The following is a 23,462-nucleotide window of genomic DNA, read 5'->3' as shown; positions in this document are numbered from 1 at the left end:
CTGTGCCTTGAACATGCTAGGTTATTCCCACTTCAACGTCTTTGCATTTGCTGTGCCCTCTGCTTGCAATGCTCTTCTTCTTCACATGGTTTGTTCCCTTACTTCATTAAGGTCTCTGCTCAAGTGTCAGCCCTTCTAGAGGACTTCCCTGTCCAGTTTATCTAAAATAGCCTCCTCCTTCCCATCCCACCACTGTCTCTTAATCCTACTGAAGTTCTCTTCATAGCATTTATCATTCCCTGAAATTATATGTTTGCTTTCTTGTTTATTCTTTGTCTCTCCCACCAGATTCTAAGCTCCCTGAGGAGAGGAGCCTTGCCTGTATCCCCAGTGCCAGCACAGTGCCTGACACAGAAGGTGTTCGATAGTGATTTGTTGAATGAATGAGCGAATAAACTAATCAGAACTATCCAACAGGAGAATGGCATAGCTTGGAAGGCAGCAAATTCCCTGTCACTACAGGTGTTCAAACTGTAGGATTGGGAATATAATTCGCCACAGTACTTATCACACTGTATTGTGATTTTAAATTTAATAGACTGTTGTCTCTAGTAAATGATAAATTCTTTGAGGACAGGGACTGTGTCATATTCATCATTGTATCCCCAGAAGCGAGCCCAGTTCCTGGAACTAAGTAAATCCTGGCAACTGTTTGTTACATTGGGGGACATCATTGAGAATATAAAAAAGGAGCCAGGGTAGAGATTTAAGGGGCCCAGGCCATCCTTGCATTTTATGTCCCTCTGATGGCCTAACAACCAACTCACTAAACGATGATCATCACTGGAAGGGAAATATCTGACCTCATTTACAGTTGTTGAAAGCAGTTGCCATGGGCAATATAGAGAAAAGGAAACAGATACTATTTTAACCAAATATTCAAAGCCCCTTGAGGGACTTACCCAGGTCCTATTCATCTTTGTGTGCTCCACATTGCCTAGAGTGTCCCACACTCAGAAATCAGTAACAGAAGACATAATAATAATACCATGCATTGGTATAAACATTTATAATTTTCACAGTGTTCACTTTCTGTCTTAAAAAAAATTCTGATTCTCAAAACAACTCTGTGAGGTAACCAGAAATTATTTATCCCCATTTTATAGATGAGGGAAAAGATACACAGATAAATCAAGTAACTTGCAAAATATAGCATTGCGGCAGTACTGGAATTTAGTTGAATAAATAAATGAACTAATAATTCGTGCAACTTAACAAACAAAGCCTGGGGATTTTCTCTTTTCTTTTGTTTTTCTTTTGTCTTTCCATGCTTAGCACAGGTTGGGCTAGAGTTACTAGGTTTGTTGAATGAGTGAATGAATGAGTGAATGAATAATGTGTGAAATTTCCCAAGGTAGGCACTCAAAAATAGGACTTTAAATTGCTAATCTAGCTCTGTTTCACTGACAGTCCCTGGGAAGAGAACCAGGAGCCACTTCTGCTACAGCAAGGCTGAGCTAGACCCAGAAGGGCCCCTAGGGAGGAAACAGGCCCAGAGAAAGGCAGCTGAGTGCCCAAGGTCACACAGCTGAAGCTGAAACTAAGGTCTCTAAATTCTACCCCCAACACCCTCCCTACTCAGGTCTGGAATTAAGTGGGAGCACCTTCTACCCTCCCATGCCTCCAAAACAGCGTTCTCATGCCTTCCTACACAGAGGTGGAGGCAGAACTGTGAGTGGGAAATACCATCCTCCTCCCTCATACTCTTCCCTCTGCCTCCTCCTCTCGCCTTCCACCTGCCACTCTCTGAACCCTGTCCAACAGGCCTGGGGCTTTCTGGAAGGGAGTAAAACCCAAGGCCAGGTGGTGCCTCAGCAGAGACACCAGTGCTCCTGCCCCAGGATGCACTGCCACGAGTCCTGTACAAAGCCCTCAAAATAACCTCCGCTTTGAAAGGCAGTCAGGCTCTCTTTAACCAGCTCACTTGTGAGGCCACAGGGCCATGGAGTCCACTGTATGGACAACATCATAGGAACAGTCAAGTGTATTACCTCAGAATTTCACAATCTCACAATCAGAGAATCCTAGGAATAGAAAATGTTTAGACAGAATTTTAGGATCTTAAAACCCCAGATTCACCAAATTTTAAAAGCTTAGAAGCTTAGAATAGTGGAATCTAGAATTTGAGAGTTTAATCCAACACTCCCCTTTGTAAATGAAGAAGCTGAGGCCCAGAGAGATGATTCTCTCCAGGAGTGACTCACCCAAGGGGTGGACTGATCCTGGCTCCACAATCAGCTGGATTTCTGGTTCTCTGCACCCCAACTTCCCCGCATCCTCTTCCAGCCCTGCTCTCTCCTTCCACCTGAGCTCTAGATCCCACCCCTCACCACCTCCTTAGGAAACTCTCTCCAGCTCTTTACCATGCCTTCATGGCGGTAATGGCTTTGCTTAAACAGCTTTAATAACTTTCATGGCTATTTCTTAAATTTAAGCATGCTCAACTCTCTCCCATCATAAAACAAACAAACAAAAATTCAACCCTCTCTAGCCACTATCTATTTCTCCTTCCCTTCACTGTTAAGCTTCTTAAAAGTTTTCCCTACACTTGCCGTGTCTGCTCCTCACCTCTCCTTCTGCCCACTGTAGTCTGACTTTGTCTCCACCATTCTGCGGAGGTCACAATGGCCTCTGTTACCAAACTCGCAGATACTTCTCAGTCTGCTATTTGACCATTCTGCAGCAGCTGACCCTGGTGACCTTTCCCCCCTTCACTGCCTCTGGCTTCCTCCACCTCTCTGGCTGCTCTTTCTCAGCCTGCTTTGTGGGTTCCATCCCCAGCACTATTCTCTTCCTCTTAAACTCTCCTGAGTGATCTCTACCATCCTTGGGGTTTGTCTTGTTTGTTATTGTCTCCTAAGTATCTCCCTGAAACTCCGTGTTTCCTTCTGGGTTCTAATTGGTGTAGCCAGATGATTGTGCTTTTCTTCACTAAATGGTGAGCCTCTGGAGGGCAAAGATCATAGGATCAAGCACAGTGCCTGGCACATGTAGGCATTCAGCAAAAGTTTGATAAATGTGAAAAGTGGAACAAGAGTTGCCAACTCATTATCATTGAAGAGTTCTCTGTATCAAGGGATATGTGTACATCTAGGAGAATGCCAGAGGGGTGACTCATAGAACTGCTAGTTGTTAGAGTCAGAGGAGATTTAAGATCATCTATAACCAAACCCCTCATTACACTGATAAGAAAACTGAGTCCCAGAAGGGTTAAGAGACTTGTCCAAGGTCACACAGCAGAGCTTTGTTTATGGCAGAGCTCACATAGGAAAGGGTACCTTGGGGTATTCCCTCCCAGATGACACTGCAGGAGTAAAAGAAAGGAAGGTAGGATGGGCATGGTATATACATGAGGGCATGACAAATGTGAACCCAAATGTAAGTCTGGAAGGTTCAAAGCACAATGTCCTATGCAAATCTTACTCGATTGTTGTCTGATCCAACACACCGGTGACTGGGATCCCGTAAAACTGCTGCATAGTGGAGACTGCTGACTGTAAGGCCTTCCCTGAGTGCAACGCAGATGCCCGTGAATCATAGGGAAGCAGATAGCCATATGACTTTAACCAGTTCTGAAAGACACGTGAAAGAAAAGGATGCATTATGCTGGAGAAGGCTCTGTTCTACCTGGGCAGAGATTTGCCCTTGAAACTAGAGATCATTTTATCCAAGGGACTTATGGAGTCTTGCTCTGATTTCTTCCTCTTTCACTCCCTCCTGCAGACACTGTCAAATTATTCTCCAGAAAACACAGATCTTGTTGGTTTACTCCCCTGCTATAAACCTTTCATTGGATCTCTACTGGCTACAGAATAAAGATTAAATTTGCATTCAAGGCTTTCCAGTGCCCTGCCTCTTTACTCATTTATTCAGTTGTTTCCACTGACATATGACTAGCCATTGCAAGAGCACAAGAATAGTTCATTCTCTGAAGTGTTGGCCTGTTAAAATGTTGTGCCACCCAGAAACCTACTGTGTCTAAAGTCAGAGTCTGCTGAAGAATCATGTTGTAGAATATTTATTGGCATGAGATTATCTACAATCTTTATTGCTAACCTCTCTAAAAAAGTAAACCATTATAAATAAATATAAATAAAAATGGAACTGTATTATTTAATTTAAATATAAATACATAAATATATACATAGAAAAAAGCCTAGAAAGACACACATAAAAATAATAGTATGGTTATGTAAGAGAATTCCTTGTTTTTGGGAAATACACACTGAAGTATTTTGGCTTACATAAGGGTGCATGATGTCTGCAACTTTTTCTTAAATAGATTCAGAAAAAGAGAGAGAGAGGAAAGTGAGAAAACAAATGTAGTAAAATGTTAAGAGTTGGGGAATCTGGGTGAAGGGTATGCAGGAATTCTTCGTCCTATTCTTGAAAACTTTTCTGAAAGTCTGAAATGATGTCAAAAAAATTTTTTTTAAAAAAAGAATTAACCATGAATATCCTTTGTTATAGTATCATGGGGGACTTCTTTTTCTGCACTTTTCTGTTTTCTAAGTTTTATGCGTGGAGTCATTTAAGAAAAAAGTAGAAAAACTTTAAAAGGGCAAGAGAATCTGTAGTAGCTTGGGTGAAGAAGCTCAAACAGTGAAACTGAAGGATAGCAAAGTAAAGATTATTCCCACTGACAAGCCTGAGGGGATGGAGACCTGAAGAAACCAGAGCACCAGGAAATATCTGTGGCATCAATTGGAAAATGAGGACAACATCCATGTATCTATGAATCCACAAGCATTTACAGGAGCATGCCCACAAGCTGGTGTCTAAGCCAGAGAGACCCTGCTGCCCATCCTCAGAGGATTATCCCGAACACCAAGTGAGCTAATGAAGGAAGAAGAACTTAGGAAGTGGTATTATCCCTTCCTATCTATAGATTGTGTTTCTTGTTTCTATATGAACAGTCTTATTGTGGAGGTATCTGTTATTACAAGTCAAGTCAAACCATTTTTGGAAGGAGGCAGACCATAGACTATAAGTAAGTTATTATTTATTCCACCCAAGGTGACTGTAACATCTTTACTGCCTTGTGATAAAATCCATCTGACTGATTAAAAACAAAATAGAATAATAAAGTCTTAGAACATCCACCACAGAGTGACAACCTTACCTCTTTCGTATTTGATATCTAAAACATATTTTTCATTCCAAATTACAGCACAGGATTTCAACACTTCTTCTACTTCCCCAAACATTGAATTTCTTTCATGCCTTTGTATGTTTTCCCTCTGCCTGGCATACTTCTTAGTTTGGCAAAAATCTTTCATTATTTTAAGGTTCAACCCATAAATTACTACCTCTGGAAAACTTCCCTCATTCCACAGCTTAAGTTATTTTCTCCCTCTTCTGTCCTCCCTAAATCCCCTATTATTGATAGTATATAGCTCATAAATATTGGGCTCTAATCGTTACCTTACATATCAGACTCTGAGCTCCCACAGGAAAGGGTCCATGTTTTACTCATCTCTCTATATCCAGTGCCCAAGAAATGCCTGATGCACAGTAGCTGTCCATTATGTCTGTTCAACAGACATTACGGGGCACTTACTACATGTGAGGCACTGTACAAGACTCTGGCATGCAAAGGAGCTCACAGACCAAAAGTAAACCCGCAGTGAAAATATAGCACTAAAAATCAGGTGTGTTCAGGGCTCTAGGGGAGAACAAAAGAGGAGTATCTTCCACATGGGGGCAGGGCATGAAAGGCGAACTCAGTGGAGGCTTCCAGGGGAGGCTGTGTCTTAAAGGACACAGCAGGTGCAATTGCCTGGAGGTGTGGGGGAGCATGGCACAATCTGAACAGTATTTAAAATGGCTAGAACTTTGGGGGAGGGAGTGATCATGAGTGGAGGGGACTGGAAAGGAAGGAAGTAGAGAGAGATGATACATAATTGTTCACAAAATGGACAAATTACAGAGAATCACTTGTGATTTGACTGTGGCCCAGGATCAGCCAAAAGGCTCAAGTAAAATATCTGGAAATGAACATGATAGGACAAGTCACCCATCCATTCATCTAGGTGTTCCAACTGCTATTCCCAGGTTATGTCATCAAACCATTAAGTCCCTGAAATACATTCTCTCAGTCCCTCACAGCCAGACTGTCATACTAGGTTTTCTTTCTTTATGGAAATTTCAATTAGGAATCGTTGGATTGAATAAACCCGGTGGTATAATGTGAAAGAGGCACAGTCCTGAGATTGAATCCTGACCTCACCACTTGCTAGCTGTGTGACTCTGGGCAAATTGAGCTTCAGTTTCCTTATTTGTAAAATGTAAATAATAATTCCTCCTCTACAGGACTGTTGTTAAGATGAAATGAACAAATGCACCTGACACATAGTAGTCACTGAAGAGGTGTGTTATACCTTCAGATGGTGTTTCTGTTATCTTTTGTAAAATCAAGGTGGAAAACATGGTCTTTGACTCCTTCTCTGCCTTTTGAAATCAGTCATCCCACCCTCCCACATTCTGCTTATACCAAGAGCCAGTCCTTGTGAGTCCTGTGGAGGGCAGTATGTCTGTCACAGTCAATTCTACTTGCTATTAGGTGACCTATGGACATGACCATCTCTCACACAGCACTGGGAGCACTGCATGTGGAGAAATGAGCTGACTTGAATTGTGTAATCTTCACCCTGTGGTTCAACTTTCTTAGGACCAATCACTTTCTTTTTTCTTTCATTTTTTTGCTGAGAAAGATAAGCCCTGAGCTAACGTCTGTTGCCAATTTTTCTTTTTTTCTTGAGGAAGATTAGCCCTGAGCTAACATCTGTGCCAGTCTTCCTCTATTTTATATGTGGCTGCTGCCACAGCATGGCTGACGACTGGTGTGGGTCCACACTCCGGATCCGAACCCGTGAATCTGGGCCGCCAAAGTGGAGCGTGCCAAACTTAACCACTACTCTATGGGCCGGTCCCAGAACCAATCACTTTTTATTAAGCTTTAGCTTAAAGAAAATATTTTCCCTACAGGAGATTCTGTATGCTTTCTGGCATCAGAATATGAACACTGGGTAACGCAGTGGTTTTCCCTTTTGGCTTTTCTGCCAGGAATCTTTCAGCCAAATTTATAGCTTAAGGGTTGAGCATGGTGATGCTTGGAAGTAACTATTACTTTTTTCTTTTTTCCAATGACCAAGATATGTTTCATCATTAAAAGTCTTACTTAAAAACATTGCTTCAGTCCGTGAGCTACCTCAGGCCTTCCCAAAAAGAGTTGTGGTCCAAATCTAAAATAAATCTAATTCCTCCCTATCTGTGGACTCCGTTGGTTCTCTAAAAATCCAGCTAAGATGAATTAGGGCATTTGGGAAATGGCTGGGGATCTTTGGACAGATACTGGTGACAAACCTGTCAGCCTACTGAGTAGTTTTTGAGCACCCACCTCTGAGCCAGCATGGAATTTAAGAATCTTCTCCCCTCCTGCCCTCATTACCACATATGGTAGGAGAGAAGGAATAGGGAACTTTTAGCATAAACTCACTCCAGCCTTCTAAGGCTTTGAGGAATTAAAAGTAGCTCCTCCTCAGTAAAGGGCTGGCAACCTGGTTTACCCAGCTCCTTTTCTAAGATACTCAAGAAAGGAGCATCTCAGAGCCAATTAGGATCCATTATGAAGGTCAAAGAGTCTATCTCAGCAGCATCAAGAGTTAGGATCTAATGATTCAGGTCCTAGGCAAATGTCTGGGTCAGGACCAAACACTGGAATGGATTAGCCCTCTCTGGTCTCTGCTTCCCTCCCAGGTTCACTAGGGACAATCCTCAGAGCTCAGGGGCAGACCTCTAAGAGGCAAAATGGGAGAGGGAAGTGCTGGTCAAATGACAGCTCCAAGCCAGGGAAGAGGGCATTCAGATAGGGCCTGTGTATGTATAAGAGGGTAGAGGTTAAGGCCTATGGATTAGGGGCCAGACACTTCCAACTTCTGCTGCTTAACCCTGTCTCTGCCACTCACTTGCTCTGTGACCCAGGCAACCCTCTGACTTCTCTAGGCAGAAGCCCCTGATGTTGGAGCAAGTCTTCCACACTCTAGTCACACCAATTCTAAAACATCCCCTGCCCTTCCACACTTCCAGCCTGTCCTTGCTGCCAATAAAGCCCATTCTCCTTATGCATGTTAGAAAACTCATCCTTCAAAGTCTAGCTGAAATGTCACTCCCTTTGGCAATCCTTCCTTAACTCTCCCTGGCAGAGCAAGTGGGCCCCCTCTTTACTGCTGCACTGCTTTACCTCTCCACCACTCTAAACGCAACTACCACAGTGTATCACACCTCTTGGTTGATATGTCTGTTTTCTCCTCTAGATTGAGTTCCTGAGGAGCAGAGACTGTCATATTTAATTTTGTACATAGCACAACAAATAATCACTGAATGAATGAATGAGCGAATGAATGAATGATGGTCTAGGAGGCACTGTTTGGATACCAAGGAAGGGATTTCATCTTGGGAAGGTTTAATGAGTAATACACATAAAAGCATCAAGCACAATTCTTGGTATCTACTAGAGGTTGAAAAAAACATTTGCTGACATGCAATCTATTGTAGTGTGACTTCTTTGCTTGATGAGGCAAAAGCTCCATTGTCCTGGCTGAAAAACAATAAAATCCACTAAAGGAAAAAGCCCCATTCAGTTTTAAACAGAATGACCTACCTTTCATCTTCTTACACCTGGATCCATTAATCAATCACCAGCCTCATCACAAGTCTAACTTTTACAGCTCAGTTAACCAACTCTAAGATGTCTGTCACCCTTTAAGTGCTGAAAGAGGTGTAAACCCAGAGGAAAGTGAAGAAAAGTTGAGTGCAAGCAGGGACCAAAATAGCTGGGCTGAACCAAAGATGCAGAGATCACAGACAATACAGTGTGATTGGTCTGCTGGCAGAAGGCGGGATTTTGGTTCCTGAGAAGCCAAAGCTGAGACGTTCAGTAGTGGCAGGCAACGGAGAGAGCAAGGAATGACAAGGAGAAAAAAATGTGGCCTGAAGAGGGAAAAGAGCGGCAGACAGCAGAGGCGGTGGTGAGATTAGAAGTGGCAATGGAGGCGGCAAGAAGCAGATCAACTGGCGGTGCTGCTGGATGCTCTTGGAAAACAGAAGTGGCCATGGGGGAGGAGAGAAAGACGGATCAGTTAAAACAGCGTGTCTCCTGGGGTGTATTCAGGAGCAGCACACCTGGTTGGGTGTGAGCCCAAGCCGGACTGTACAGGCTTGGAGAAGGAATGGGAAAATGATTAGGATCAGGTGTTTGGTCAGCAATACCGTGGGCCAGAAGGTATTATCAGAAAGGCTGGAGGTGAAGTCTACAAAGGAGGACCAGGCAGGATGATGTCAAATTTGGAAGCATGGGCTAGAATGAGGAAGAAAGGAGAAAAGACCCTGCTCAAAGAGTTTGGGCAGCGAGGTCTTAATCTAGGGTGATGATCAAAGTAACAGGAACGAGGCATTGACCTCAACATGCATGGAAGGTCCAAGTCCACTTCCAGAAGTTGTACATGTAGAGGGACAGTGACAAACTAGAGCATGACTAAGGGAGAGTGGCCAGGAGAGTGGGGGAACCCCTCAGAGGAACCATGTCCTGTGAAGAAAGAGGAGGGATGTTTATGCTGGAGAAGGGAGGGCTGCAGGGGACATGACAGCCTTCAAATGGTTATGGGTGAAGGACATTTATTCTGGTAGGCACAGAGGGCAAAAGTAAGACAAGCACAGGAAATTACAGAACATATATCTTGACTCATTATAAGAAACAACTTTTTAACAGAGATGTTCTAATTATAGTAACAATGATAATAGCTACTATTATTAGAATACCTATTATATACCTGGCATTGTGCTGGGCACTCTGGAATGCAACAACCCCACAAGGTAGGAATTATGTTTCCTAATTTGCAGATGAGGAAACTGAGGTTCAGGCAGGTTAAGTAATCATCCAGGGCCACAAAGCTAATAAGTGGCAGGATTCAAACCCAGATCTATCTGAAACCAGGCATTCCACACTGTCAGACCACAGGACAGACATCCCTTTCCCCTCCCAGGACTTCCTATGCCTCACGCTTCTAAAGAGCTATGTCTCTTCTCAGATCAGAGTGAGCTCACTCTCCTTCTATTGTGATTTCTGTGTCAGGGCAGAGCACCACCACCCGCCCAGTTACCCAAGCCAGAAGTCTCATCTCGACCCTGTCTCCTCCCTCTCCTTCGTGGATTACATCCAGTCTTTTACCAAAGAACTACTGGTTCTACCTCCTAAACATCAGATCTGTTTCTGTCTATTCATTCATGCAATAAGTATTTATTGAGGGCCTTCCACTATGCACCAGGCACTGTGTGCTAGGCTCTGGGATATAACAGCAAACAAAAACACTCTAGTGTTTTACTTTCTAGTCACGGTTCAGTGGAAGAACCATGTGGTAATAAATGCTATGAAAAATAAAATGGGTTAAAGAGATAGTGATGGGACAACTATTTTACAGAGGATGGTCAGGGAAGATCTCTCTGTGGAAGTGACATTTGAGCAAGAGGCCTGAAGGAGGTGAAGGAGTCCAGGAAGAGGGAAGTTCCAGGAAGGAGGAACAGAAAGTGCAGGCAGAACCCTGAGGCAGCTTCAAGGGCTTTCTATCAAGAGCTTTCAAGGGAGGGGGAAATGGGAGGTATAGTCAAAGGGCACAAAGTTTCAGTTACGCAGGATTAATAAGTCCTAGAGCTCTGCTGTACAGCATAGTGCCTATTGTTAACAATACTGTATTAGCTACTTAAAAAATGTGCTAAGGGGGCAGTTCTTATAAGTGTTTTTAGGGCAAAATAATAGTAATAATAATAATAAGTAAAGAGAACAGGAGGAAACTTTTGGAGGGGATGGACTTGTTTATGGCATAGATTGTGGTGATGGTTTCACAGGTGTATACTTATCTCCAAACTCATTGAGTCATATACATTAAATTTTTACAGCTTTTTGTATGTCAATTATACCTCAATAAAATGGTTTTAAAAAAACAAAGAGCCTGCGTGACTTGGCCCCTGACCACCTCTGCAGTAGCTTTTACGCTCTGCATTTCAGTGTGTTCTAGTTCTACCAGACCCTTACATGCATTGCTCCTTCTATCTCGATCCTTGACCCCTTATCTCAGGAGTTCCTCCTACATCCTTTGTCAGCACCCGTTCTTCTCCCTATTACAGTTCTTATCATGCAGTGTTGTAATCCCATGATGAATTAATTACTTGTCTCCCCTTCTTGACTTTACAGTGTCTGAGGGCAGGGCCCATAGTCTGTCCTCTTCACCATAGTACTCCAGCACCTAGTACAGGGCCTGGCAAAGATACATATTTATGGAATGAAAATGAGTTAGAGTGTTCAGGGAGAAGGCAAGTGATTGCTGGTCAGAACTTGCTATGGAACAGGGTTTCTCAACCTCAACACTATTGATATTTTGGGCCCTATAATTCTTTGTTCTAGGGAGGCTGTCCTGTGCATTGTAGGATGTTTAGCAGTGTCCCTGGCTTCTACAACTAGATGCCAGTAGCATCACTCCCTCAGTTGTGACAACCAGAAATGTCTCCAGACATCACTGAAAGTTTCCCTGAGGGTGGGCAAAATTGTCCCATATTGAGAACCACTACTCTAAAGGGATTCCCATATAGGGCTGCCTTGAATATTCTTTAAGAGTCCTTTCAGCCCTGCATTCTATGTTTTAGGGAAAGCACTAGGCATTCGGTCAATAGCCTCCTAGGATGAGGCTCAGAAAGACGGCCAGTTTCCTTACCTGGGCAAGTGGATGTGAATGGGCTTCATGTGGGGTGTGCTGAGCGGTGAGAAGAGAGGCAGCTGGAGAGGACGTTGAGGGTTTTGGTTAAGAGTGTATGCTCTGGAGACAAACCATGCTGGGTTCAAATCCTAATTCTTCCATTTACTTGTTACACGACCTTAGGCAAATTATTCGACCTCTCTATGGCTCACTTCCTTCATCAGCATCATGTCATTAGCATATGCCTCATGGAGTGGTTGTCAAGATTAAATAACATAATATGTGGTATTAAGTACTCAGTAAGAGATAGCAATAATAATGACTATTTTTTTCCTGATAGGTGACAAACAACTCTAAACACCTCACTGCACTATAGTCCCAACACTAAGGCTGTGTTTCTCAGTGTGTTGTCCTTGTGCATCACGGGCTGTCAGCATCTCATCATCCGAGGAGCTTGTTAAAAGTGCATATTCTCAAACCCAAACTAGACCCACTAAATCAGACTCTCTGAGGTTGGGAACTGGGATTCTGCACTTTTAAAAATGAGCACCTAAGGAGACTCAGTTGCCTACTGAAGTGTGAGAACTGCTGCAGTAAGGACAGTTGGGAGTGATGACCCTGTGCCATGAAGAAATGGGCATGTGATGTTCAGTATCACCTCTAATTTACTAAGACAAGAGTTACGCTACCCATTTAGAAAAGCCTTCTGTTAAAATTGGCTCAATAGCCAGCCCCTGCCCTCCGTGCCTCTGCTCTGCTCTCATCTCTGGGTCCTTCAGCTGTGTATCTCCTTGGCCAGTCCTAACTTCAGCAAACGGCCCATCAGTGCCTTCAACCTCAACATTGAGATTCCATTGTGTCATTTGGTGTTGGCATCAAGAGTGGCCTAAGATCGTCCTTCCCTTTCCATTGCCATGTTAACTTAGTCCTTACTACTGGCTTTTTGCCTCAGTTTCCCTGTCTGGCACTCAGGTCCAAAGCTGAGATTGATATGACCCTAATCTGTTTCTCAAGGTCTCATATTCCCTGCCTGATTCTCAGTCTCCTCTAGAGAGTGAGACTCTAGTCTCTGTATACCTGGGAGCTGGTTCTGAAAAGACAGGTCACTTGGGGCCAAGATGCCAACACATGACAGATATTACCTAACTTTGCTCTTTTCAGCTGACTGTCCTTGGGCAAATGACCTAACTTCTTTAAGCACTATTTTCTTCATCTGTTAAATAAAGGATGATTTTTAAAAGTATTGTTAGGAGGATTCAGTGAGATGATGCCCTGTAGTAGGTTAAATCATGGCCCTTCAAAGATGTCCACATTCTCATCCCTGAAATCTGTGACTATGTCAACTTACCTGGCAAAGGGGACTTTACGGATATGACTAAGTTAAGGGTCTTCAGGTGGTGAGAGTATCCTGGGTTATCCAGGTGGGCTCAATGTATTCACAAGGGTCTTTATGAGAGGGAGCTAAGTGGGTCAGAGTCAGAGAAGGAGATGTCATGAGAGAAGGAGACATAAGGGTGATGCCATTACTGGAAGGGAGCCACAGGCCAAGGAAGGTAGGTAGCCTCTAGAAGCTGATATAGGCAAGGTACGAATTCTCCCTAGAGCCTCCAGAAATAATGCAGCCCTGCTGACACCTTGATTTTAGTCCCATAAATCCCATTTTAGACTTTTGACCTCCAGGACTGTAAGATAATAAATTTGTGTTGTTGTAAACCACTAAGTTTGTGGTACTTTGTTTCAGCAGCAGTAGGAAAATAATACATGCATGAAAAGCATTGAGCAGATTCTGGCACGTGGTAAACATCCTCACAATGTAATTGTCTGTGCCCTTACTCCCTCACTCTCCAGCAGTAGATTGACCACCACCTTTGGTCATTGCAGTCAGACCAAGTCACTGTGTCTCTTTGGTGACTCCTCAGAGATTAGCCTATCACTGTGTCAGTTCCCTCCAACTCCTGTCCCACGAAAACCCTGCTTCCTCCCTTACCCATACAACTGAGGTCCCAGCCCTGCCCTTGAGCCCACCTGAGTTATAACTAATTATTTTGTGTGTGAGGAAGATTGGCCCTGAACTAACTCCTGTTGCCAATCTTCCTTCTTTTGCTTGAGGAAGATTGTCACTGAGGTAACATCTGTGCCAGTCTTCCTCTATTTTATGCGGGATGCCGCGACAGCGTGGCTTGATGAATGGTGCTAGGTCGGCACTCAGGATCCGAACCTGTGAACCCCAGGCCGCCAAAGCGGAGCGCGCAAACTTAACCACTATGCCACTGCGCAGGTCCAGAGTTATAACTAATTTTTGAAAACTTCAAACTTGAAGGCTTAACCATTCAGGTTTCTAGAAAATGCACTGGTCAACAATACTCAGAGATTATATCTAATTTAACCACTTGTTTTGCAGAAGAGAGAAAGAAAACTCAGAGAGGGAAAAATGACTTATCCAAAGTCACAGAGCAAGTTGGTAGAGGAGCTGGACATGGAGCCTAGCATCCCTGCCTCCTATGGAGGGTTCTCTCGGTCATGTGCACCCTCTACACTGGCTTTGGTTTGCCTCAAAATGCTGTGTCTTTTTTTTTTTTTTCCTCACTTACAGCCAGTCTAAAAAGGGCCTTCAGGATCGCCCACAATGCCCGTCTTAGCTTCTTGACAAATACCTTAATGGTGCAGCGTTGCCTCTTGGCTGCCACCAGCTCTTGAGTGGGTAGTAAGTGCACTAGTGGGAATTCCCTGGCACTCTGCACAATGTCCTTGGCCCACACCCAGGAGGCCACCACAAGCCACACAATCACCATGCCCAAGGAGGTGGCGCATTTGGGGTTTTGGATCAGCACTGGGATGTCCGACTTTTCCAATTCTTGGGAGGCCTCCTCCCAAGGCCAGAAGTGTGGCCACGTCCTCATTCACTCTCTGAGAAGCGAGGAGCCTTAGTCTTCTTTTCCCTTTCCAGTGCCACAGTTTTCTGTCCACAGGGACTTGATTTACTGATGAGTTAAGAAAAGGGCAGAGGGAAGACAAAGACCATGGTCAGGCCTTAGTTTCTCAACTGTAACAGACAGGTGGCTGAACTAGATAATCTCTAAGTAATTATATAAAGTTCTATTATTTTAACTTAATTGTCTTGAGTGTGGAGACAGTTTGGTTCCTCACTGCCAATCTTGATGTCCAGGCTTCTTAGTACGGCACTCAATAAGCTTCACAGTCTGATGCCAATGTACCTTTCTAGCCTTATCTTCTCTCTTGTATGTCCTACCCTTTTGTTGCCACCCCAAGTCTGTCCTACTCTAGCTACTGGCCTACCTGTGTTGCCTGAACATATCCTGAAAGTTCCTTCATCTGTGCCTTCTTTTCATTTCCTCTCCCTGGAATGCCTTTCCCACAAGTATTCAAAGACCTTTCCCTGATGCACTATTAGATGTCCTTCAAAATGCTATCTGAATGCCACTTCACCTGGGAAGGCTATCCAGGGTTAAATGGACTTCCTCTGTGCTCTTAATGGCATCATATGCACCCCTCACTTATGGCATCTTTCATATTACATTATAAATAGTGGTTTACATGCCTGTCACTCCAACTGAACTCTTCCTCAGAGAGCCTACAGCCTGGTGGGGGAGAGAGACATGGAAAGACTAAATGTTTCGTTACAATTGTGGTAAGTGGAATGAAGGAAGAGGAGATGGCGCCGTGAGACAGGAGATGCAGGCTGTGATGTCAGGGAGGATGTGACACCTCAGTGAGCCCTGCACAAGAGTAGAAGAGGGCTAGATGAAGGTGGAAGAATGAACATCCCAGGAAAGAGAATATCTTATTGAATTCCTGAGATGTGAAAGAGCCTGCATATTAGAAAAAGAGAAGGAAGGCCAGCGTGGCTGGAGTGGACTGAGAAGGTGGTATAAAAGGAAGCTGGAGAGTGGGAAGGACTTAATCATGCAGGCCTCACAGGCCAGACTGAGCAGCCCGTGGGTGCTGGGTACAAGGGTGTTCACAACATTCGTTCTACTTTTGTGTATATTTGAAATGTTCCCATAATAAGAATTAAAAGGAAGAGGTGGAAGTCGTATAGTAATAGTTTAGCCTTTATCCTAAAAGACATTTTAAGCAAGGTGAGGGTGGGAGTGACATGATCAGATTTTTTATTTCTAAAATTTTTTAATTAAGTATTTCAAGCATTCAGAAAGGCATAAAAACAATAAAACCTTGGATAAGCACCAACCAGTTTTGTTAAATCTTAGCTTGTGCCATATTTGCTTCAGATATAACTGACCCTTGTGTGGATTTATTTTTGAAAGATCACTCTGGCTGCCGTTTGAAGAAGGATTAACAGTGGGCAGGAGAGGCTGGTCGGGTGGGAAGTTTCTGAAGTCCAGGTGAGACAGGATGGAAGCTTCGACTAAGATGGAGGCAGTAGAGGTGGAGAGAAGTGGACACAGGGAAGATGTATTCAGGAGGTGGAATTGCTGGGGTTTGGCGACTGATCCCACTGAGGCAGGAGAGGAGAGGAAGAGATGAGGGATGACGCCCATCTTTCTGGCCCAGTGCTTTTGGGGCACAGAGAACACTGTGCATATGAGTGTTTGTGGTATAGAATTGAGTTTTAAAATTATTATTGCTAACAAAAGATGCTAATAATGATGTTTTGTTTTTCTCTGCCTTCTTTTGTTATAACAACGTGTATGATCTTTGAGGAAGTATTAACTTTTATATGTATGGTTTTCCTGTTATCCTATATATTGCTAAAGCCTAATTCAAAGCTGCCTTTTAAAATGAATGCATGGAGTAATAATGAAGAAAAACTAGTGAAGGACTTGAACGGAATCCTGAGATCCACAAAAACCAAATGATTTATTCCAAAATCTTTCGGCAGGGGAGGGCTAGAGCTGAGATTCACAACTTTTATCCATACACTAAAACAGGTACACAGACCTCAGTTGTGCTAAGAAAGCTAAAAAGCATCCAGGGCAGGAGCCAGCACCCAGAACAACTCGGGAACAGGCCCAAGACCCTCCACCTCCTCAACACGCTCTGAGCAGGTCCTTTCTCTGCTCAGAAACCTTTAATGACTCCCCTCAGCCTTTGGACAAGAGCCATTTTCACAATCTGCTTTCAGCCTCCCTTTCCAGCCTCTTCTCATACACTCGTACTGGAAATAGCAAGTAACTCGATGCTGCAGGCACATCAAATTATCGACTGTTTCCTAAACATGCCATGCGCTTTTGTGGAGCCCTGGTTCGCGGTTTTCCTTCTGTCTGGACTGCCCCCTCACCATTCTCGGTTCTCCTTCCTCAAAGGTTCATCTTCGATACCAAGCTTCTTCCTAAAACATTCTCTGACTTCCCCAACCTCAACTGGGAACCTCATTTCCCCCTGCTTTGGAGCTTCCCCAGACGTGGTTTATACCTCTAGCATGCATTCATTATTCTTCAAAAAAGGGGCTGACTTTTGTGTGCCAAGCACGACTGAAATAAGTTGGTCCCCAACCAACACAGACAATAAAATCAATTTAAAAATATTTATCAAATGTCTAGAATGTGCCAGGCACTGTGCTGGGTACCAAGGACACATTGGCTGCAGTCCATTAAGAACTGGGTCATCTTATTTTGATTTCAAACTATTCCACATTATAAGGCTGGGCATTTCCTTAGATTAATCTCTTTTGTACAGTTATAATTTACTTTTATTACCTCTAAAACTACCTCTTTCAAGGACGGGAGTGGAATATACTTGAAAGTGGAAAAGATTGGCTAAAAGGCTATTACAATAACCCAGAAGAGGACAGTTTAGTGTAGAGGGGAAAGCACTCAGACCTAGGGTAGAAAATCCAGCTTCTGGTCCTTGCTTTGCTGTTTATTAGCTACATGTGGGTCCCTGGATAAGGTGTGGGCAAGTCCCATCATCCCTCTGAGTCTCCATTTGCTCATCTATAAAATGAGGACAATATCTTCCCTATCTACCTCACGGTGTTGTTGCCAGGATCGAGTGGGGCCACGCACAAGAAAGCATCTGTAAAGCACTTTACAGGTATGAAGCTATTAAAGTAACAGGAAAACCACAGTAATAATAAAGAGAAAATGAATTAAAAATACAGCAGACTAGATTTAGGTTAGATAAAAGGAAGAACTTCCTAACAGTGATAATTGGTTTTTTCAGCCATGAATGAAGATATACTGGAGGCCATGATCACACTAAAGCAATTTTTGGCTTGGGAATCTGTTAGTGCTTCTTAATAGGCCTATTCCACCCCTAGACTCATTCAGGGCTATAACTTTCCTTCATTACAGATGCAAACCAAAGAATATTCTCCATCTGCCTAGAGCAGATCCCTCAAAACCAGTCTAGAGGGCAGGAATCCGTTATGCCCTGGGCCCAGGAGTCACACTCTATCACTAGTGTGGCCTGTGCTGATTGGCTTGTCTCTTTCTGACTGTGTTAACCTTCCCCAGAATCAAGTTGGAAATTAGGAGGGCCAAAAAACTATTTGTGAGGCATTCTGCTCAGCTAACAATAAGAGAAAGATGCTTTAAATAAAGCAAACAGAGGAAGCCACTTAGAGAATCAGTGGGACCCCCTGGTCCCATGCAAAATCTAAAAGAAAGACTCAAAAAAGCAAAGGAAAAAACAGACTGAATGAATTTTTTCTGGTTTTGTCTTTAGGTAATGAAAGATCAGAGATACAAAATCAAAAGCAAAAGACAGTGAAAACACTTCCAACTGAGAAGTCAGGAGAACAGGGAAAAGTTCCACTTCTGATGAACCTAGTATCAGACTCAGTGTCCTTGGGCAACTCACTTACGGCAATCCAAGAAGTATCTATTAAGCACTGCTATGTGCTTACCTGGTGATCTCTAACGTCATGGCAACCTCTCAGTTCCTCTCTATTGTATGTCACTACCACTAGATGACAACTCACCTAATGGCTTAGGAACGAACTCAGGGGTGAAACTGCAGAACCACTGCCAAAAGGAATAAACTCTATTTCCACTGAAGGCAGGACAGGTGGGCAATGTGTCCCATCCCTAAGAAGGGTTCTAGAAGGGATCTTGAGACCCACAAGCCCATGAGCATCTATTTCAGATCTATGTAGCTTTTTGGCGTAAAGGATAAAGATTAGAATCACTGAATGCTTACTGAGTAATTAACAATGAGCACTGAGAATTGGGAATTGTGTTAGATCTCAAAACATAAAGCATTTTGATTGGGGAAAGCCCTGCTGAAGAGCCTCAACTTTTTTCCCCAAATGTTGTTGAAGTATTAAAAACATTAAACGACAAATTGGCTGGGGCTGCCTCAGAGTGCTCCCCTGAGAAGAAAGAAACAAATGACTAGAGAAGTCAGGGAAAAGTTTCCTGGAGAAGCGGGGCTTGGGCTGAAACTCTAAGGAAAGGAGGCAGATGGATGAGTGGAGGTGCGGATGTAAACAGCATGTGTAGATGTCCAGAGAAACCTGGGTAGCTTGTCTTAGGATAAAGGAGAGACAAGCTTGTCTGGAGTAAGAAGGTGTATCGATGAGCAGCGAGAAAGGCAGCCTTCTAGTAAGGAGGTAGGGCGGAGTCAGACTCCAGAGGCCTTGAAAGACAGGAGGAAGAGTAAGCAACATTATCTGCTGGCTGAAAAGCAGCAATATTTCTAAAAGGTTTCAATCATGTGATCCATGAGTGTTCAGTGAGGACATAATTAGGTGCAAACTACCGAGAGAAGCAGTGGATATAATTCGTCTATCTTTCGAAAGTTTTGGACAATATATTAGACATTGAAAATGGAGTCATCCCGGAATTAAGGGTGATGTTTTTATCAGGGCCTGAGAACTCACTTAGAGATAGGAAACAATAGATGGAAATAAACAGTCACTTCTCTAAATGAAAGGAGATTAAGAGTGCAGGGGGCCCCAAGAGACCATGCTGGGACTTGTCTGATTTAAATTTTTTATAAGTGATCCAGAAGAAGTAGAGCAAAGTGAAAATTTCAGGACTGCAGATCATATTAAGCCCTTTCAGGCAGGGAAATGCTCTGCCAAAGGAGAGAGAGAGAGCGCTGAAGGAAGGTACTGAGTGAGATGTAAAATGGCAGATAAACCTCAATGTGGGGAAATGTAAGGTAAAACACGCCGATAAAAATAATCCACGTCTAGGGTATTGTGTTCCAGGCTATCAGTTTTGACCCAGGAAAAGAATGGGGGTGCTACTGCAGATTGATTCCTAAAGGCAGTGGCCTAATGTGTTGGGGTCAGGAAGGCTGATAAACGGATAGGCAGAAGCAGGAAGGGACCTGAAAACCAAAGAGGAAATCATCCTTCCTTTATGCAAGATTATAGGGTCCCACATCTGGGGACAATGGTCAAGTTTACATCTATTGAAAATTAGGGCCCAAGGATATCTAGAAAAGAGCAACTACAGTGACCCAGAGGATGAATATGGCTATTCTAGGGGTGGCCTGTCATAAGGGGGAAACTGAAGTGTGAAAAAGACAAAGGCTAAGAGAGGTGGAATCATCCAAGCTTATAAGGTGGATAAGGATAAGGATAAGGGTACACATAACCTTTCCTCCAAACACCGACGTATTCCAGCGAACAGCCTCCTCTCAATGCTTGAAATATCATAGGAATAAAAGGGGTTCAGAGTTGAGATCATCGAGCCCTATCTCTTTATATTAGAAAAGGTAAAATTCAAGCCTAGAGAGGGCAAGGAAATGGCCCAAGGTCACAGAAGCCATCAGAGGCCAAGGTCAGCTTAGAGTCCAGGCCTTTTTCCTAAATCCCAGGCCAGGGTCTTTCCACCTCACCATGTGCACTCAGAAAGAGTGAGGGAATCCTATTCTTTATAGGTATAAACTCATGAAACACATTACTTTGACAGGTAATAAAGCTGAAAGCACAAACAGGCTAGGGAAAGTTTCCACTATAAGTCAATCAGCAATTAAAAGATGTTTGGAAGACAACTACCAACTGGGCTGAAGAGACTTTCTACACACCGTAATTATTTTGGATCATGTATCCCTTTGAGAGTCTGAAGAAACCTAGAGCTTCTCTCCTAGAAAAACACATTTGCACATACAAACACAGTTTTGCATAAAATTTCAGACCCCCTGAGTCCCACGTCCAGTTAAGAATCCCTGTTCCGGCAGATTCTTCCGAACAAACACACTCCATCTCTTAGGATAACTGAGGCAATCACTCTGATTTTCCACAGCAAAAAACCACTATCCAAACGTCACTTATCAGAATTGCAGACCTCCAGGTTGGTAATTACCTAGTCCAACTCACCCTCCCCCCACAATATAGAATAATGTCATGGTTAAATATGTGTAGACTAGAGTCAGCCTGCCTAGGTTAGAATCCCAACTCCATCATTCACTAGCTGTGTGACCTTGGGCAAGTTACTTAAGCTCTCTGAGTTTGTATCCTCATCTACAAAATGGGGATAATAATTACAGCTGTCTCATATCGAGTAGTTATGAGGATTAAATGAGATAATTCATATAAAAGATAGCACCAGGCCTGGCACATAGCGAGTGCTCAGTAAATGCTAGCTGGCATTATTGTTATTATTATGCATGTATCCATGCAGATATTATGCATGTATCCATCCAATCCCCTCCTGGAGCTTTTGCTTGCACATGCCACTGATGAGCAGCTCACCGCCTCCTAGGCTGGTTGAGCAGCTCTGATTGTTACAAACTTCTTCCTATATTGAGCCAAAATTTGCCTACTCGCAACGCCCCCCTCCTACCCACGTTGGCCCTAATTCTGCCCTGTGGGGCCACGCAGAGCAAGTCCATCCTTCCTCCACGTGACAGCCCTTCAGATATGAAGACAGTGATCGAGTCCTTCCCCCGCCCTCCCCCCCGCCATCCTCTCCTCTCCAGCTTGAACATCCTCGGTTTCTTCTCTCAACCCACAACAGACTGGCTGCGCTTACTATTTACTCCGAGGCGTTGTACGGCTTCCCTCACACATAGTGATGCAGGCCACACACCCCACCGCCAGCACAACAATCCCGACCCTCCTGCTCCGCCCTCGCCCGCTGCCCCTGTCCGCGGTGCTGAAGCGGCTCCTGGCCCTCCGCGGCCCTGGCCCTTCCCAGCACCACCCCCGGGCCCCTGGCCTGGACCCCCGCTGCGCCACCTCCGCGCCCCCAGCGGCAGGCGCGGCCCGGTCCAGGCCCGGCCCCGGCGCCGCCCCCCGCCCTGCCCCGAGGCCCCGAGCCCGCGCCCCGGCCCAGCGCGCCAGCCCCACCTGCCCGACGAAGGGCGCCTCCGCCTCGGCCGCCCGCGCAGCCGCCACCGCCGCCCGGTCCCCGGCCCCCGCCGCCGCCGCCGCCGCCGCCCGCGCGGGGCCCGGGAGGCAGCAGAGCGCGGGCAGCAGCAGCAGCAGCCGCCCGGGGGCCCGCCAGCGGCTCCAGCGCGGAGCCCGGCCAGGCGGCTGCGGCCCCCGCGCGGCGCGGCCGCCCCGGCTCCTCGGCATCCCCGCGGCGGGGCCCGGCCGCCCGGCTGCGATGGCGGCGGCGGCGGCGGCTCCGGCCGGGTCCTCCCGCTGCAGCCGCTGCGGAGCCGCCGAGTCACGGCGCCGCGGACACGCGCCCGGCCCGCCTGTCTCCGCCGCCGCCGCCGCCGCCTCGGCCGCCAGCGCGCCCCCGCCTCCGCGCGCCCCGCCCCAGCGGGGGGCGGCCCAGGGCGCGGGGGCAGCACCCGGGCCAGACCACGGGGGCGGCGGCTCCTGGCCGGCCGCTGGGCACTGGCCGAGGAGGGCGCTGGGAGGGGGTCGCAGAGGCCAAAATAGCAGCTCTGGAAGCAGGGTCCAAAGGGGTGGAACTGGAGGAGGGGAGTGTGGGGGGCAGCCCTGAGGGAGGGGAAAGAGGCTAAACAAATAATCCCGAAGAAAGAGCCAAGCTATGCTTGTGGGGGAGGATATCCGCGGTTGGGGTCCGAAGCCAAAGGACTAGCCTTGGGCAGAGGGTCTGAGTGGGTGGCTCTGGAGGAGGTGGGAATGAGAGACAGCCTGGGGGAGGGGACTGAGGAGCTGCCCGGGGCTACTGGCAGGGTTGCAGGGGATGGGCTAAAGAAACAGCCCTGGAGGAGTGTGTCTGAGAGGGTGGCACTGGAGAAGAGAGGGCAGGAAAGGTGAGAAACTGAAGAATAGACCTGAGGAGTGTTTCAGGGGGGCAGCCCTGGGAGACATTAAGTGAAATTAAGGTGAAGCTCATTCCCTTACCTCCAGAGGGAGAGAGATCACTCAGCTGGCAAGATCATCTTTCATCCAAAACAACCCATATTTATTAAGCACTTTCTATATATATGTAGGGCTCTGGGTAACTTGGGATACAAAAAAAAAAGGCAAGCTGACTCCCTGAAGTGTAGAGGTTTACAGCTTGGTGAGAAAACATAAGTGCAAAGAAACACAGAGTAGCAAACAGCAAGTGTCAAAAACGATTGGGGCAGGTGCTCCAGGGGTCAGAGGAGGAGGTGGGATTCTGGCTGGGCCTTGAAGGAAGGGCCAGATTTAAACAAGGGAAGGGAAATGGAAAGGGCATGTCAGGTAGGAAGATGAGGGTGTCCAGGATGTGGTTGGGGCAGTAGATCAGTTTCTCTGGAGCACAAGGTTCCTAGAGGAAAGTGCTGGAAGTAAGGGAAATAGTACAGGACCCTAAAACCTAGGATAATGAATTTGGGTTATGTTCTGAAGGGAAATGGGAATGGTGATTGAAGTGGTGAAATGGTGGTGATTGA

At 45.3% G+C, this 23,462-nt stretch overlaps 1 protein-coding gene across 2 annotated transcripts in view; it reads right to left on the bottom strand.

The window, feature by feature from the left end:
• MMP24 (matrix metallopeptidase 24) overlaps window positions 1–22,322 on the bottom strand; it is a 43,367-nt gene extending 21,045 nt beyond the window's left edge. Inside the window, exons 1-2 of one of the 2 annotated variants that reach the window (XM_023627011.2) lie at window positions 21,973–22,322; window positions 3,424–3,572 (exon numbers count right to left, since the gene is read on the bottom strand). In XM_023627011.2, coding sequence (XP_023482779.2) covers window positions 3,424–3,572; window positions 21,973–22,200 — 377 coding nt within the window. In that variant the 5' untranslated portion in view covers window positions 22,201–22,322. Of the gene's footprint in view, window positions 1–2,204; window positions 2,588–3,423; window positions 3,573–21,972 lie in introns of those variants that run through there. The other variant, XM_070247415.1, reaches the window with a different exon arrangement.
• Between the last annotated feature and the right edge of the window lie 1,140 nt (window positions 22,323–23,462).

Source organism: Equus caballus, chromosome 22 (assembly GCF_041296265.1).
Source record: "Equus caballus isolate H_3958 breed thoroughbred chromosome 22, TB-T2T, whole genome shotgun sequence".
Classification (NCBI taxonomy): Eukaryota; Metazoa; Chordata; class Mammalia; order Perissodactyla; family Equidae; genus Equus; species Equus caballus.
The sequence above is the reverse complement of the archived record's forward strand: the minus strand, read 5'-3'. Positions and strand labels throughout refer to the sequence as shown.